General features: G+C 39.1%; 6 protein-coding genes across 6 annotated transcripts; 2 read left to right on the plus strand and 4 right to left on the minus strand.

Moving 5' to 3' along the window:
* Positions 1-819: 819 nt before the first annotated feature.
* RO3G_16667 (uncharacterized protein) lies at positions 820-1,634 on the plus strand (the record flags this gene model as incomplete). The annotated part of the gene is made up of 5 exons (XM_067671251.1): positions 820-906; positions 965-1,034; positions 1,093-1,162; positions 1,237-1,274; positions 1,336-1,634. 5 exons carry the CDS (start codon positions 820-822, stop codon positions 1,632-1,634), a joined length of 564 nt encoding a protein of 187 aa, XP_067527352.1.
* A 3,380-nt stretch (positions 1,635-5,014) lies between these two features.
* Positions 5,015-5,725, minus strand: RO3G_16668 (uncharacterized protein; the record flags this gene model as incomplete). Its single annotated transcript, XM_067671252.1, has 1 exon — positions 5,015-5,725. One exon carries the CDS (start codon positions 5,723-5,725, stop codon positions 5,015-5,017), a length of 711 nt encoding a protein of 236 aa, XP_067527353.1.
* A 1,181-nt stretch (positions 5,726-6,906) lies between these two features.
* On the plus strand, positions 6,907-8,632 carry RO3G_16669 (uncharacterized protein; the record flags this gene model as incomplete). The annotated part of the gene is made up of 3 exons (XM_067671253.1): positions 6,907-7,490; positions 7,536-8,357; positions 8,401-8,632. 3 exons carry the CDS (start codon positions 6,907-6,909, stop codon positions 8,630-8,632), a joined length of 1,638 nt encoding a protein of 545 aa, XP_067527354.1.
* Positions 8,633-10,427: 1,795 nt separating this feature from the next.
* On the minus strand, positions 10,428-10,643 carry RO3G_16670 (uncharacterized protein; the record flags this gene model as incomplete). The annotated part of the gene is made up of 1 exon (XM_067671254.1): positions 10,428-10,643. One exon carries the CDS (start codon positions 10,641-10,643, stop codon positions 10,428-10,430), a length of 216 nt encoding a protein of 71 aa, XP_067527355.1.
* Positions 10,644-10,997: 354 nt separating this feature from the next.
* On the minus strand, positions 10,998-11,263 carry RO3G_16671 (uncharacterized protein; the record flags this gene model as incomplete). The annotated part of the gene is made up of 2 exons (XM_067671255.1): positions 10,998-11,093; positions 11,177-11,263. 2 exons carry the CDS (start codon positions 11,261-11,263, stop codon positions 10,998-11,000), a joined length of 183 nt encoding a protein of 60 aa, XP_067527356.1.
* A 1,208-nt stretch (positions 11,264-12,471) lies between these two features.
* RO3G_16672 (uncharacterized protein) lies at positions 12,472-13,520 on the minus strand (the record flags this gene model as incomplete). The annotated part of the gene is made up of 3 exons (XM_067671256.1): positions 12,472-12,929; positions 12,992-13,190; positions 13,380-13,520. 3 exons carry the CDS (start codon positions 13,518-13,520, stop codon positions 12,472-12,474), a joined length of 798 nt encoding a protein of 265 aa, XP_067527357.1.
* Between the last annotated feature and the right edge of the window lie 4,324 nt (positions 13,521-17,844).

The following is a 17,844-nucleotide window of genomic DNA, read 5'->3' on the forward strand; positions in this document are numbered from 1 at the left end:
CACATACAGTGACGATACTAGTTCTTTTAGCTGTAAAAAAAGAAGGAAAGACACTTGTTCATTTGAACAGCAGTCTGACATCATCTTTTCTATTTTGTTTCTTTTACGAATAGAGGATCATTGGTTACTTTCTTGTTATCTTCTTTTTATAAAAGTTTGTTAGACAAGCATCCGACTCCATTTATATTATTAGTAAAGTGCGTGTGTGTGTGTATTTTTCTTAAATGACAGTCTGTAAGGAATAATATCAGCAAGTGACTTTGAACGATAATGAAAAGAATGAAGAAGAGAATTGCTTACACTAAACCTTGTGTACGCACAACTTCAGACATGATCAAAGCTAAAACCATAGATGCTATAGTATAGAATGCATAAAGAGAAATGAAAGCTTGGCAATGCTGATCAAGTAAACAAAAATAAACAAAAAGCAAATAATACTGCAGTAAGTACAGTTTGAAAAGAGCAGTAATAAAACATGAAGAACTAAATTGTATCAAACAAGATAATGGCATACAGGCTTTAGAATACAGTTCAATGAACAAAAAAAAAAAAAAAAAAAAAAAAAAGGAAAACGAGACTCTTGTACCCAATAAAAGCAAACTACCCTTTTTGCCCCTCTTTCTTTTGATACAAGAACGGAAATGGGCCGAGAACAAATTAAGCTTTTCTTGCTTGATGTTTATTTCCATCTACTTTTGTGAGAAACTTCTTTAGAAAAATAAACTTGAATTGTTTTCATATTATTTTCACACACACTATAAATTTTTCTTTCCCTTGGAGCCTTTTTTTATATTTCTTTTATTTTCACAGCAACACACAATGGATGACGAGTACGATTATTTATATAAGCTTGTTCTAACTGGCGATTCAGGTGTTGGTAAATCTAATGTCGTGTCTAGATTTGCTGTAAGTGACAGCCCAAGTTTATTTTAGAAACTCATCTGGTTCCTTTGATACGCTTTAGAGAAATGAATTCGACTTGGTGTATAGAAAAACTTATGGTGTTGATTTCACAACTAAAACCCTTGGCACTGGTATAGACAATAGTAGCTTAAAATAGGCAAGAAAATGTATTGCTAAATTGTACTTTAGACAATCATATTGTCAAGGCACAACTTTGTGATACAGCTGGAGAAGAAAGATTTAGGGTTATCATTACAGCGTAATAATCATATAAGAATAATAAACAAGTAGCGAGAGAGAAAGAAAGAAAGGAGTGCTCATGTTATTATATAGTTTTTACCGCAATGCGGCAGGTGCATTCATTGTTTACGGTAAAAGAAAAAAAATAGTCATCCTTTTTGCCTTCATACTCAACACCCTTTCCCTCTGTAGACATCACCTCTCGATCCTCCTTTGAAAACGTTCACATTTGGCTTAGAAAAATAAGAGAATACGCAGATCCGAATGCTGTGATTATGCTCGTAGGCAACAAGGTCGATTTATCCAAATCCAGTCGAGAGGTGGAAACAGAGGAAGGTAGATTACTGGCTGAAGAAGAAGGACTTTTATTTATCGAGACATCCGCCTTGGATGCTACCAATATCGATGCAGCCTTTACTATCCTCATCAGCAAAATCTGTTCAAACTTTTCTACCAAAACCCAAGGCTGCCCCGAGTCAACCGATAACTAAAAAGCGTATTCAGTCAAGATTCCCTCGTGTTCGAGGTTTGTTTTCTTTGTAAAGAAATTACAGAGAAAGAAAAAGAAAGCAGATGTATCTGCTGTTAAATAAAGGCTTATCTCACACATCATTCAAATCTCTCTTAATCCTTCTTTGGATTCTGAACGCTCGAAATATGCTTATTTGCTAGTACACTTTTAAATTTCATCATCAGATGCTTCAAAGGACCAAGATTGATGGACTGTATCATATCCTGTGGCATAAAGTTCAGGATGTTCTCTGGACCCTTTTGTACGGTTCCATGCGTCTTGACCCATTGGTGTGTTTGAGGTAACATGGATTATTTGTAAAACAAAGAAGTACGTTATGAGTCTTTTCGATTGTTTGTCGATAAAAAGACAATGGTTATACAATTGTTAAAGCAAGATTGTTCTGCCCATTTATCATACTAGGCAATATTGATTATCGAGATTTGACCATAGTTACCGCTCATAGAGTTTTATCATCTCAATACTTGCTCTCTGCCTTGATTTAAATACAGAATATGGCCTTGATTAGGTTAGTTGGAGAGTTTTTCTAAAAACATGAATGTGTTTTCCACAAAAAGATGAAGAGGGAAGACAAGGTTCAACGTGTCCAGTGAATACTTGCTGTAGATACACAGACATGGGTCTACCTAACCTTTGTCGACTGCTAATAATAAATCCCTTTTAAAGAACTGTTTACTTTACGGATCCGTGTTTCCGTCTGAACAACACGATGCTACCTATCTTGGATACATTTAGAAAAGCCCATCGGTCCAAGATACTTTTCCTTTAGGCCATGATCTTCTTGTTCTCTGAGAAGCATGGGTCGCTCTCTTTGGATAGACGGTAATGATGGACTTGATCGGAACTCTGGCCGATATTCATCCGGACAGCCCGCTTTATGTCCTTCTGATGACACTTTATGATACAAACAACCCCCTGGCCCGCTCGCTCTTTATCACAGCTCTCTTTGTTTCTGACAGTCTGGTTGTTTCAAGCATCCCCTCCATGAAATGGTTGACTGTTGGTGGATGTATTTTGTCCTTGGATGCTTATGAGGTTCTATTGCAATGGTTGGAATGCATCAGCCTCACTAGGGGAAGGGCACTTGACCCAAACCTCACCCTCGTTTATTCATCTGCTTTCAAAGGCCATGAGGACAGAGCATGCAAAGTGAAGACGTGTGCTGATGAAAGTGTACCTTGTTGAACAAGAGCAAAAGGAGGATGTAGCGGGTATCACTCGAGAGTTTTTTGTCTGTGCCATCCCTTGGATGAACGTGTCAAGACATGCCTTCTGATCTGTGAATCCATAGAAGGCTACCAGCCTTGTTTTCTAAAGATGACTTGAGCAGCGTTCCAAGAGACCTTCTTTCCCGTTCAGCAAAGACTACGCCTTGTTTTGTCAGACCAGGTGCGCACACAAAACGATATGATTGGATGAACCAAGAAATAGGAACAGAGCTCGTCTCATAAAAAGACATGGACAGGTGAAACCGTGCTTTGTAGGTGTGAATGAGGTGATCTTTTTTTAGTCACTACAACAGGTGCACCTAGCTTTGTGTTATTGCGACACGGTCTTTATTTGGTTAAAAAAAAAGAAAGAAAAAGAAAAAAAGAACATTTGGATTTCTTGGTACGTTGTCTGATTGGTTTATTTTCATTTCTTTCTAAAAGAGATTTCTTGGTATTTGATAAAGCATTCAATTTGAATGGAGGATCAAGCTACGTCTGCTCTCCTTCACACTTTTGGTCTCTCTTTTTTTTGGATTTTATAAATTGCTTTGGATGTTGAGTAAAGCAAACCTTTGAACGGATAAATAAACCGAATGAATCGATCAGAGCAGGTCACATTCTATAAAGAGTGACGATACAGAGTGATAAGTATGGGTTGGAATGATGACATTCAGTGTTCATGTAGATGACACTAGAAGGAAATAGATTGGATGGCTACTTATTTGATAGGACTGTACACGCCTGCTCCAGAATGAATAGTTGACTTTATATTGTAAAAGAAAGAGCGGTTGACAATGACATTCGATACGATTGAAATTAAGCTTTCAATTTGCAGAATGAATACAAAGGACATAAAAAGTAATTTGGTGAATAATAAAAAACCATATTTTTTGCGCCTTTCTTCCTCTACATGTTGATAGCACGACAGAAGACGTTGAAACAATAAAGTATAAAGTTTACAAAAAGAAATCCAACTGAAACAGAGGGACTCAGGCAATAGCAAAACAAGGAATGAATTTGTACCGAGTGAAATAAGTTGTATTTTTACTTTTTTGTTCCTTTTCTTTGGGTGACACTATGTCATTCTCGCTTTCTTTTTTCAGGTCGCTTGATATCATCCTAAACACACGTCAGAAACTATCTCGAGTGAAGATTTTAAATGTCTTTTGGACCACAACGTTCAAACACCCCGTTTACCCACACTCCTCTTCTACTGATCTCTATTCCCCCGATTTTTCTTCTCTCTAAGCTATCCTTTTGCAACAACATCATTTGGGGAACAGTGCCACCTTTTTTTTTTTTTGGGTGAATACAGTCATCTCGGTCAGAAAGAAGAATAAAAATAGAAAAATTCTCAGAGGTTGGTCAGTTCATTGAATCCACACGTACTTTATTTAGGATGAAAAGCCTAATGAAAAAAAAAAAAAAAAAATAGTCTATAAAAATTGCTACTAAATTCTTGAAGGGTGTACATCGTTGGATGACACAATACATCCCTCATGTTTTTTTTTTCCAGCCCAGTCTATAAAAGTCCAAGTGGAACTCAATCCATCCGACCCTGTGTTGAAGCAGATTGGCAACAAGTGAAAAGTGTTTGTGAGTTCCTGACGCAAGTGGACCATCGCCTTTGAAGGTTGATTTACAGGTGGTGTTGATGACGAAAGAGTGTGTTGTTCCTAAAGACAATTGGATTGAAAAAAAAAAATGTGAAGGTGAGTTGGATCGACCTTTGTTTTCAATCAGTTTCCAATAAGAAGACAGGATCCTTTCTGATACACAGTCGAGACCAAAATGATCTACACTTTTAAGCCCATCTTACAGCCTTTTCTCTCTCTTTTTTTTTTTCTGTCTAGGCTGGGATGTGAGTTGGAATAGAAAAGAAAGGAGGGGATGAGATGTTTACAACAAAAAAAAAGCACATGTCATGTTTTACTAATTGGAGATGAAACAAGAAAAGGTCATTTAGTTTAGAATTCTAAAATTGTAAAGAAATCTGAAAAATCCGGGGACAAGCAGTGATGTCTAAATTTAGATGGTGACACAGTTGACAAGAAATAAAAATATAAAAATTTTATAAGATTACATACAGGGGCAATATATACAATTAAAGCAACCAAGATCGTTCTTTCTAAATCTTTTTCGTTCGTTTCGAGGGAACATCTTTCCAGACAAAACAAGAATGACCCTGAATGTGTGATTTCGGTTTCCGTCCTCTTTTCTTGCGAGGCATCTGAAGGACCATGTCCATACTCGAACTCGTAAAGGCGGCCATCGTGCCATGCATCACGTCCTCTTCGACCTCGCCCGTCACGGCCTGCGTCTGCTGGTGGTTGACGTCCCAGACGGTCGGTGTGAGAAAGGTCCAGTTCTTGCCATCGTAGGGCTTCATGTTGGGCGGACGTCCTCTTCGGCGCTTCAGGATCGCTTGACCGGTTTCGGACAGGATGATTTGTGTAAAGGGCGGCAGGGCGGGTTCGAGGTCTTCCTCTGGCACTTCAGGTGCCTCTGGGACGTCTGGCTGCTCAAAATAGGAATCGGAGGGGGTGGGTATCGTCGGTGAATGGCTGTGGCGTGCGTTCCAGACGTACTGTGGTTTGATGGTCGATGCATGGACCTGTTTGAGCGGTCGAGGTGGATCATCACCTTGGAGAGGAGGAAGTGAGATGGGTGAGACGGGTGATGGTGAACGAGTGATGGAAGAAGCATAAGAATCAATCGGTGATAATAAAGGTGAATGATAGAAATGAAGAGAATCCGTAGGTGAATCAGGTTGTTGAATGATGATACGTGGTGTTTCTTTTAAAAGGGTTGAAATAGGTGGTAGACTATGTTTATTCATCTTTTTTAAAAAAAAAGAAAAAAAAAAGGTTGGATTTATTGGCTGAACTAATAATCTATAAATGTATATTTATATACAAATATTCTAAATGAAATAGAATCTCGAGAAAAATGTAACCTTTTCCTGTCCTTCTCCAATCCAACTTGTTGAGTTTCAATTTTAGGGCTGTGATTTGCTTTTTTTGGATACTCATTTCCTAAACGAGTTATTTTTTATAAACTCAATTGTGAAACATCACAACATGAATTCTTTTTATCCAACCAGCTTGATTCTCTCATGTGTGTGTGTGTGAAGGATGAGTGAGACTCGAATAGAACGATTGGAAACTAGTCACTTTTTTTTTTTCTTTTTTTTTTTTTTTTTTTTTTTTTTTTTTTGTACTCTTCTTTTCTTAAGAAAGAGGAGCAACGTTTGAGTTGAATGGTTTTTTCTTGTACATGCTTCTTGTTGAATGATGCAAAACAAAAGATGGCTATTAGGCAGCGTTTTTCACCAAATTTAGTAATTTGATCGGGTAAAATCTTGACCTTATTTCATCAAATGGACAACAGTGGCAAATCGGATAGGTTCACTTCTTCACTCGACAAAGAGCTCATTTCACACTTTTTAACCAAACCCTCTCGCTCTTTCTCTCTCTCTCTCTTTTACTCTCTCTCTTTTACTCTCTCTCTTTTATTCTCTTTCTTTGGATGAATTCAATCCCCACTTTGAAAATCATCGTCTTGTACTATAAAAATAGATATTTACCAAAAATGGTCAATTTCTTCTTGATGCAAAAACTTTGTTCATCGGTGCTATATTTTATGTTAATCCATAAAAAGAAGTCTGGTAAAATAACATTTTCCTTTTATCCATCCTACATCATGGATGAAGCTACTGCAAAGTGGAAAAAAAAAAAAAAAAAAACAATGAACGCGTGTGGTTGAATAGGAGGGTGACATGAGACAAACAAAACAGTGAATCAAACAGAGGCTTCAAGTGACTGGTATTCAAAAAGTGGATAAAGAAAAGAGATTTCTTTTAGGAATCACCTATTCCCAAGAGGGATACATTTTCTTTCCTTTCTTGTCATTTCATTGTTCTTTATTTGAAAAAAAAGGGGGAAGAAAGACGATCGGGCATATAAAAAGAAGGGCGATGCCCTTTTTTTTTTGTGCATTTTTTTTTTGTTCTTATTTTTGATGGACGAAAGGAAACATGTGGTGATCATTGGGGCAGGTGTGGGCGGCACAGCGACAGCAGCCCGACTGGCCCGTCAAGGCTTTCGAGTGACGGTGATCGAGAAGAATGGGTTCTCTGGGGGGCGGTGTTCGACCTTGAGACACGACGGCTTTCGATTCGACCAAGGCCCGTCGCTGTACCTGATGCCCAAGGTGTTTGAGGAGGCCTTTGCGGACCTGGACGAGCGGATCGGGGACCATGTGGACCTGCTGCGGTGTGAAAACAACTACAGGCTGCATTTCCCAGACGGAGACACGATCGAGCTCTCTTCGGACCTCTGTCGGATGCAGCAAGTGATGGACCGGATCGAGGGCCCAGGCGGCATGGATCGCTTCCTCGGTTTCCTGCAGGAGGCCCAAGTCCATCACGCACGCGGGACGCCGATCGCGATCGAGCGCAATTTTGAGCGTATCTGGGATCTGGTTCGGTATGGGTCCGAGATCGGGAGACTGCATCTGCTGGACACGATCTATCGACGGGCCTCGAGGTATTTCAAGACGAAAAAGATGCGGATGGCCTTTACGTTTCAGACGATGTACATGGGGTAAGTCGATTGAGCACCGAACGGGCAGCACTGACCCGTCTTTAGGATGTCTCCGTATGATGCCCCGGCCGTGTACAGCCTGCTGCAGTACACCGAATGCGTCGAGGGCATCTGGTACCCTCGCGGCGGCTTCCACCAGGTCGTCCACAGGCTCGAACAGATCGCTCAAGAGAAATTCGGCGCGAGCTTTGTCTACAACGTACCGGTGGCCAAGATCAACACCCAGGGCCGTCGCGTGACCGGCGTGACGTTGGCCGACGGGGAGGTCATCCAGGCCGATGCCGTCGTCTGTAATGCGGATCTGGTCTATGCCTACCACCAGCTGCTCCCGCCCTGTGCCTGGACGACCCAGAGCTTGGCCGCCAAACAACTCACCTGCTCCTCCATCTCGTTCTACTGGTCCATGTCCCGAACGATCCCCGCCCTCGACGTCCACAACGTCTTCCTGGCCGAGGCCTATCAAGCCAGCTTTGACGAGATCTTTTGCCAGCACCGACTCCCTTCCCAACCCTCGTTTTATGTCCACGTCCCGTCCCGTCTCGATCCCTCGGCCGCTCCCCCCAACAAGGACGCCGTGGTCGTGTTGGTGCCCATCGGCCACATGCACAAGGACCCAGTGGACTATGATCGCCTCGTCCAACGCGCCCGTTCGACCGTCCTCGACGTCCTCCACCGTCGTCTGGGCCTCGAGGCGGACTGGATCGAGCACGAGATCGTGAATGATCCGAGGACGTGGCAGGCCAAGTTCAACCTCTGGAAGGGATCCATCCTCGGCTTGTCTCACCATCTCTTCCAAGTCCTCTGGTTTCGTCCGAGCACCAAGGATGCCTCCGGTCGTTATGATAACCTTTACTTTGTCGGTGCCAGGTAAGTTCCCCTGATCTTCTTCTTGGACTCATCTTGACCATAGTACCCATCCCGGAACCGGTGTGCCCATCGTGCTCGCCGGCAGCAAACTCACGTCCGATCAAGTCTGTCGAGGGTTCGGTCAGGTGCCTCTGCCTCGAAAGAATCCCTCGCGTCCGCCGTCTCTCCGTCCTCCCTTGCGTCCTCTCTGGATCCTCTTGGTCCTTGGCTTCCTTGGCTTCCTTTGCTCTCTTACCGACCAACACCTGCCTCTCTCCTTCTCCCGACGTCAGTGAACAGGACGATGAAGAGAGTGGTAGCATGAATAAAATTCTTTTTTAAAAAAACTGGCCTATACACGAGTGGTGATGGTTCAAGTGTTCGGATCAGTTTCGTTTTCTGACAGGCATTCATATAAGGACAGAGGTCTCTGTCTCGTTTCAAATCCTCTGTGTTGCTTTCGTAAAGTACATGGGAATGCGTCGACTAGGATTCAGTCCCCCTGATGGCATGTTCCTCATCACGAACGCTTTCATTCCCCCATTTTCTCTTTCCACCTCCATTGACATGAGCATACTTGTGTACACTACATATCATGATGTCTTAAACGCAGCTTTCAGAGCCTCACGCTCTATTCCATGATAAAGCGCGAGTACAGAAAAAAAGGGTATCGACATGTTGAATAGGAATGAAAAATAAGAATGCTTTCGACAGTGTCTACTTGGGCCCGACAAGTCAAAAAAAAGGGGAAGACCTTTCTCCTTTCTATTCACTCGTCACACCATTCGCTTCCGTCCGTCTTTCATGATTTAAAAAGTCGTATGGACGCAGCATGCTGTCGTGGTTATCCTCTTCTGTCTTCAGACTTCCTGCTTGGTTTGGACGCCATGGCCGGAAATGAACGAGGCCATTCGAAAAAGTAAAGTTTGCCTCTTTCTTATGTTCCCATCGATCGTCCACCTTATCCAGTGGAAGCGCACAGGCTTGTTCCTATCCCACTTTGGATCCACGCTGATACCGTTGAAGGGCAAGAAGAGCACTGTGGTTCGATCGACTGATCTCGGGTGTTTCCCAGACAGGGGGGGGGGGTGCTTGCACAGATTCGTAGCGGGAGGCTGTATTGGTTGTGATAGAGGAGAGCTGTTGATAATGAATGACTGGATGGTAGCGTCAGAAAAAAAGACAGGTTGACATTGAACACAGTGCCCAAGAGCATTCCTTTTTTTGAATCAAGCGGTGGATGGCAAAAGCAAAATGGCTCAGAGTGCATTGTTTCGTTCAGCAAGGCTTTTGAATATCTTTACCTATGCTCAAGCCAAGATGAATCACAAGTGAACACAAAACAAACTTGTATAAGGTGACTGTAAAAAAAAAGTAGTAGTAGGCCAGAACAAAGCGTATTTTTTAACTCATGGGAAGATGAAAGGGATAAGGACAACCTGTAGCACGGAAGGCAGTAAAGAGCGAACTCTCTGAAGAACCAGTGTAAGATGCAACGTGTATCATCCTCTTTATATCTTTTGTACGGAATAATAGGTTGAACATCTATAAATACCTCTTTCAACTGATTACACATCTTTGATCTAAAAAATTAACAAAAAAACAAATTTTACCAACTGTAATTTTTCTTTGGCATAAATTTAGTTGCTTTTTCTTATTTTTTTTTTTCCAAAGCTTCTTATACAATGAATAACTCAATCAACAAAGACACAAAGACAGGTATGTGTGTCATTGTGCTTAGCTCATGCACCATTAAATAGTCCATCCTTTAGATAATTACACTATGGTACAAGACACATGGAACCGCAGTAAATAGTCCAAAGAACATCCTGAACTTTATTCTACAGGATACGGTACAGTCGATCGACCTTGGTCCTCTGAAGTATCTGATGATGAAATTTAAAAGTGTACTAGCAAATAGACACCTTTCGAGCGTTCAGGATCCAAAGAAGGATTAAGGGAGATTTGAATGATGTGTAAAATAAACATTTATTTAACAGCATATACATCCGCTTTCTTTTTCTTTCCCTGTAATTTCTTTACGAAGAAAACAAACCTCGAACATGAGAGAATCTTGACTGAATACGTTTTTTAGTTATCGGTTGACTCGGGGCAGCCTTGGGTTTTGGTAGAAAAGTTTGAACAGATTTTGCTGATGAGGATAGTAAAGGCTCCATCGATATTGGTAGCATCCAAGGCGGATGTCTCGATAAATAAAAGTCCTTCTTCTTCAGCCAGTGATCTACCTTCCTCTGTTTTAACCTCTCGACTGGATTCACCTAAATCGACCTTATTGCCTACGAGCATAATCACAGCATTCGGGTCTGCTGATTTTCTTATTTCATGAAGCCAATAGCATCGAGCGTTTTCAAAGGAGAATCGAGAGGTGATGTCTACAGAGGGAAAGGGAGTTGAGTATGAAAGCAAAAAGGATGCCTATTTTTTTTTCCCGTAAAAAATGAATACGCCTGCCACATTGCTACAATAACTATACAATAACGTCAGCGCTCCTTTCTCTCTCTCTTGCTACTTGTTTATTATTTTTTATATGATTCTTACGCTGGAACGATAACCCTGAATTTTTCTTCTGCAGCGAAATCCCAAATTGACACTTCAACAATATGATTGTCTAAAGTAGAATTCAGCAATACATTCTCTTGTCTATTTTAAGCTACTATTGTCCATACCAATTTTAAGGGTTTTACCTGCAAATTGAATACCCACAGTTTTTCTATACTCCAAGTCAAATTCATTGCTCTAAAACGTATAAAAGGAGCGGGATGAATTTCCCAAAAAAAAAAAAAAAAAAAAAAAAAAAAAAAAGTTAGGCTGTCACTTACAGCAAATCTAGACATGGCATTAGATTTACCAACACCTGAATCGCCAGTTAGAATAAGTTTATATAAATTATCGTACCAAGCAACCATTGTGTGTTGCTGTGAAAATAAAAGAAATATAAAAAAAGGCTCCAAGAGAAAGAAAAATTTATAGTGTGTGTGTGTGTATGTGAAAATAAATATGAAAACAAAGCAAGTTTATTTTGCTAAAGGAGTTTCGCATAAAAGCATAATAAACATGAAACCAAAGGAGAAAAGTTTAATTTGTTCTCTGGCAAAAGAGGTGGTTTGCTTTTATTGGGCACAAGAGTCTCGTTTTTTTTTTTTTTTTTTTTTTTTTTTTTTTGTTCATTGAATTGCATTCTAAAGCCTGTATGCCATCTTCTTGTTTGATACAATTTAGTTCTTCATGTTTTATTACTGCTCTTTTCAAACTGTACTTACTGCAGTATTGTTTGCTTTTTGTTTATTTTTGTTTACTTGATCAGCATTGCCAAGCTTTCATTTCTCTTTATGCATTCTATACTATAGCATCCGTAGGTTTTAGCTTTGATCATGTCTGAAGTTGTGCGTACACAAGGTTTAGTGTAAGCAATTCTCTTCTTCATTCTTTTCATTATCGTTCAAAGTCACTTGCTGATATTATTCCTTACAGACTGTCATTTAAGAAAAATACACACACACACGCACTTTACTAATAATATAAATGGAGTCGGATGCTTGTCTAACAAACTTTTATAAAAAGAAGATAGCAAAAAAGTAATTAATGATCCTCTATTTGTAAAAGAAACAAAAGAGAAAAGATGATGTCAGACTGCTGTTCAAATGAACAAGCGTCTTTCCTTTTTTTTTTTTACAGCTAAAAGAACTAGTATCGTCATTGAATGTGTAAGTGTGTATATCAAGTACCTTGGTGCACATACCTTGTGTTGACTTCTCCATTTGAGCTTTAGCACCATATTGCCTCTGATGTTTGTAAAAGGCTCAATTAGAGACTATCCTACCTGCTTAAAAGAGTATGACCTTATTTATTCAGGTTCCATTTGCTTATAGCGGGTTATTTTTTTTTGCAAATTGAATTTTTTTTTCTACTGTTTCGAAGCGCCTATTAGAAAATCCTTTATTGAATAAGCAATTAGGGTTGACTCGACTGTTCATAACATGTAAGTAATTTGAAAATGCCAAGATTGAATGAACATCCTTATTATTTATTAAGTCATTAATAGAGATCGATTTAAAAGACAAAGACGCCAATAGTAGGACATTGTCGAGAAAAGCAAGGTTCTTTTTTTTTACTTTTAAATCTTTGAAGTGCTCTTCCAACCTCTGTTTAGCCAATCAGTCATTTGAGCAATCACAGAATAGGCCTCGGGAAGAAGACGGGGCATGGCGAAAGTCACGAATCCATGAGCGACGTTATGGTATGTTGTAGAAAGAGTGGAGACACCAGCCTTTGCCAGTTTTTTTGCATAGGCCACTCCTTCGCTTCGGAGTACATCCCTTTCAGCTGTGATGACCAACGCAGGAGGGAGACCGCTAAGCTCTTCTGTCGTGGCTTTCAAAGGTGCCATCAGAGGTGAGCTCCAGTCCTGTTCCTTTGTAGTATACAGTTGCCAGGCCTGCTGCATCTTTTCACGTGGTAAGAAGGCGTCGTCTTTATAGAGAATATAAGATTCTGTTTCAAATTCATTGTCAACAACAGGATAAAAGAGAACTTGGCTGGTGATTCCTGTGTTCCCTCTTTGCTTTGCAAGAACTATATAAATAAGGAGCAGCATTAAGAATACATCTCTATTTCTAATGGGATGAACAACGTACTTGTAAGAGCAGCAGTCAAGTTTCCTCCTGAAGAATCACCAGCAACAACCAATCGATTCAAATCAACATTGAGTGCTTGTGCATTTTGTTGAACCCAGCAAAGAGAAGCATAACATTCCTCTAAAGCCACCGGGTACTTTACTTTGGGACTCAATGAGTAGTTTACAAATACAATACAACAAGACATATGATTAGCTAACTATTGAGCTCAGAAAAATAAGCATGTGATGTAAAAAAAATATCAAAAGGACAATACCTTGTTTAAAAAGACAGAAAAAACGGGATAGTCGCCATAGATCCATCCTCCACCATGTCTATTACAAGTAACGTTAAATATATGCATAGCAGTTATTTAGAGAGAGAAATCCCATTACAAGTACAAAATAACTGGCAAAGTCTTATTTTCATGTCCCAAAGGCTTTACAATAGTAAGATCAGCCTTGACATGATCAAATTCGATCGTTCTGTCTTCCGTTTCTACATTGCCTGGTTCTTTCATGCTTTCCAATCGTTCTCTAAGGACTTGCATATTTTCAGGGTTAGCTGCTTCTTCTGGTGAGATTCCAAACGCCTTTGCGATAATGTCTATAGCAAATGGTGGTAATGAGACGGGTTCGTTTTTAGTCATACAGAACAAAAGAAGTAAAGATTGCTAATTTAAAAGAAAAAGTGGGGCGTCTTTTTTATACATTAGCAGAATTGGTACTACCAGAACTTTTGCTTTTGCTATTATTGATGGAACTACAATAATAAACGAAAAAGTGGGGCGTCTTTTTTATACTTTTGCAGAATTGGTACTACGGGAGATTTTGCTTTTGCTATTATTGAGGAAACTACAATATCTCAAAGTTATTAGAGAGTAATGTCTTCTTAGGACCTTTTGATGAATTTATCCTTTGTATTATTCCACTAAAGGGTATTTTCCTTCTTGCCTGGTATAGTTCACTGTCATTGTGACAATGCTGCGCTTCAGAATACTATCTTGTAATACAGATCGCAATGCTTTTTTTAACCATTTTGGGAACATTGGGATTCATGTTATCCTTTAGTTGTATGCAGAAAAGGGGAGAGTGACTTAACATGTGCTCTATTTCCCAAGACAAACACCACATCTGTACTTTTGCGCTTATAGAATATGCTGTAATAAAAACAAGAATGCCAATCTACAAAGCTTCACTTGATAAAAGTAAACAGTGAAGCTGTTAATCACAAAGTACGAAAATAAAACTATTCTCTTTCTTTAAAATACAGAGTTTTACCCAAAAAAAAAAGAAAAGAAAATTGAAGCTGTTTCATCGTATATATAATTATTTGCTTTTTTAAAGAAAAAGCAAAGACAATGATAACAATATACTCTAGCTTTTAAGCAAAGCAAATCGACTGTTTGCTTTACATTTTCTTTTCCTTTTTTGTCTGTGTCTGAGTACCAATTTCGACCACAATAAAACAGGAATCCAATCACAAGAATTGGAGAAGCTGGAAAATCTGTTATGGCCGACAATTGTCAAAGATGAAGTAGGCATTCTGAATCATGTTTCCAAAGATGTTCAAGTAAAGGGGGATTTTTACAAGTTCAACCGATTAAGTCGAAGAGAAAGCCAGCTTGGCTGAAATCTGGTTTTGGTAAGATTTGTAAATTTTTTTAAAAAAAAGCTGATAGTATACTCACATGAGCTGTATATAGGAGCTTGTTTTTTGTGTTCCCAATAGACAAGTGGAACAAGAGTAGATGCATATCTGCCTATTTGGATGAAGGAACTGGGACTATTTTACTGAAAGAGGTTTACAAAGGTATTCAACTACCTAGAGTTTCTGGTGACACAGTGCTTTACTGCAAAGCGTTGATCGACGTAAGTTAAAAGATATGATCTTCATGAAAGCATTACTGAAACTAATCATAAATTTAATATGCAAACTACAAATAGGGTAGGGATCCTCAACCATCCTTCACAGTTCCTTCAGCCCTTGATGATGCTGTAATGAAGATAGCAGTGAGTCTTGCTGCTGGCTCAGCAATGGCCAATGACAAGTCGGAAGCAAGTTCACGATGAAGTATCTATGGCCAATTCTACAAGTTACGTCTTTGAATTGTGCTAAAGAACGCACATTTTTTTCTGTGTATATATCAATAAAAAAGGACGTACATAACTATGATAATATGCCCGGCTCATGTTTTTTTTAGAATGGACATTGCAGAAAAAGGACAAAAGTAAAAGCTAGACTTCCACCAGGGAATCAAGGATAGAAAAAGAGAGATCTATTTTTTTTACATAGAGATAAAGCGTCCATAGAAAGAAAGCAAGTATCAAGAAGAGGACGACTTTGTTAAGTTGGTAAAAGGGATGAAGCTCTCTGTCGACCGGCAGATTTCTTTGAGGATGAAAAGCCCAGTCTCGTTTGGCTTGCTGTGTGAGGATAAATATCAGTTCAGTCATGAATATATTATAAATATGGTAATATACTCACTTCACCCAATATATATTTTTTTTGAATTAGGTTTTGGCCGTTCCCTCTTTAAGATGACTTTGTAGGGAGATGAGTTATACATGCCAGTTATGGCCAAGCGTTTCTCGTTGGTTAGCAACGAATCAGAGCTGATGAACGTCCTAGTGATCGTTAAGGTGCTTGGCATGGTTAGGCTATGTTATATATTGACAAGCACACTATAAAATACTTATACTAGCATTATGTTACTTATATAGGAAGAGTTTGCCTCCTTTGAACAAAATTTAAAGGAAGAAACAAGAATGAGGTGAAATGGTGTGTGAATTCATGAAGCCATCCTTCACCATAAAATCCAAAAACAAAAAATTGTATATTTTAATATTTGTATCATTTTTTTATTCTAAGCTTTTATTAAAACTGTATCTATGAAAATATGCTACGTATATGTTGGGTCTCAAGATTTAAAATTGTTGTAAAACTAGTCTGATAATTATAGGTATTCAAAGAACATGATGACTGACTAAACCTGATTTTAATTCAAAGTGGAAGAGAATTGTTTGGTTTATGAAATAATCATTATCAGATAGTAACTTTGTGATTACATTTATCGTAGATACAGCAAAACGTTGATTCTATAGTTATGATCAGGCTGAGTGACCCATTGTTGGCTTACTGACTGAAATAGTTCAAAATATATCATTTTCAAAAAGTCAGACTGCATTTTTATAAATCTATTATACAATATCTACAAGAAAGCGACAAGTAAACGCAATATTTATTCCTAAAAGCAGTGAACACCATTTCCGGAAATAGATTGTACAAATACTTTTTTTTTTTTGAAGGCCCTTGACACAATGAACGTGCTGTCATCCATAAGTGTAAACCCCTCGGCTTTCCAAAGATTCTCTCAGCTAGATTCCACACGCACATCGTACATTCACAACTCGAATACAATGGGCCATCAATCGCTTCACAAGTCCTCTACAACATGATCTTGAAGAAGCGCAAGACACATGTATTAGATGGATCTACGACACTCGAGGAAAGGCATCCAATAAAGCGGTGCTTCACCCATCCAGATTATCTTTCATATTAGACGGGTCAATATCCTATAAACATAGTTCTTCTTTCACCACCTATATCTACTCAAATATAAGCTGCTCAGTCTCCTACCAAAGTAGGCTGAAGTTCAGTTCTTTAATTTCTACGTTCGTTTCTTTTCCAAGTTTACCGTTGCACCCGACCTTGATTCAGAAGGTAACCTTATGCCTGTTGATTTGAACCATGTTGTCGAAGAAGGTATTGTTTCTAAGCCAATGCCGTACAAGATACGTATCTTACCTCGTACTTGATGATACGCACTACTATACACTGTTTAGCTCATATAAAGAAAAGCAGATAATAAATAATGCCCATAATAAACATTAGCTAAAACCACAATCATAAAAGCATACAATACCACAATCTTTAATAAGCTTTTTAATCGTTGGAAGAGTAAGATATCCTCCTCTCTTTTTAAATTACCATATACATCATTTTCTTGATCTGATCATAAAAAAGAGGAGTTGTAAACTTGTAAGAAGAAATGTTTTGTAGTTGCAAGCTCTTTGAAGAGCATAAAAGAAATAACCTTCATATTTTCTTTTTTATAGTCTTTATTTGACACTATTTTATAAACAGGTTCTGATCTCATATAACTTATCAGCAAATTTGACTGATTTTTTAGGGGTAGCAGGAGGAGAGCGGGTGGGCAATTAGGATACAAAGGCAGCGGTAGGGGTCGTAGGCTTAGAGGAAACAGCGTTTGACTATTTGGTTTGTAAGAGATCTGCGATGTTTTCGTTGTGATAGACCGGACGCGTACGATACTGTTTGGGTGGTTCCTTTAGCAATTCTGCCATGAAATTGTGGTCGGCCAGGGCCATGACCCTCAACGAGGAGATTTTTTTATAACACTACAACCATCTACATCACCACCATACAGAAAAAAACTGAAATCAGATTAGCCATCGACAAAGAACCGCCCACGGTAAAAATTACAGTGAAAAAAGAAAAAAAAAGGTCAAGATAGATGCAAGTCTGCTTAATTTAGAACAGAGAGATTGGTGGTTTGCAAACCATTTATTTTTGTCGTGGGCTAAAAAGCTTTTGGTCATGTCGAGTTAGGCCAAGAAAATTTGGTACGATTTGACAAGGCTCAAGTCGATCAACAGGCCGTGTTGAGACTTGGATGACTCTTTGTGGACCCCAAAGGTATGAAATTCCTTTATGACATGCACTGCAGGTGAATGAGCTCAATATCTCTAGATCAAACTATACACGTTTGGGCTGCCCTTGAAACTCTGTAATCCAAAAGACTATTTCCGCATTCAAAATCTTAAATCGAGAGAGTTTCTGACGTGTGTTCA

Source organism: Rhizopus delemar, genomic scaffold, assembly GCF_000149305.1.
Source record: "Rhizopus delemar RA 99-880 supercont3.21 genomic scaffold, whole genome shotgun sequence".
Taxonomy (NCBI): Eukaryota; Fungi; Mucoromycota; class Mucoromycetes; order Mucorales; family Rhizopodaceae; genus Rhizopus; species Rhizopus delemar.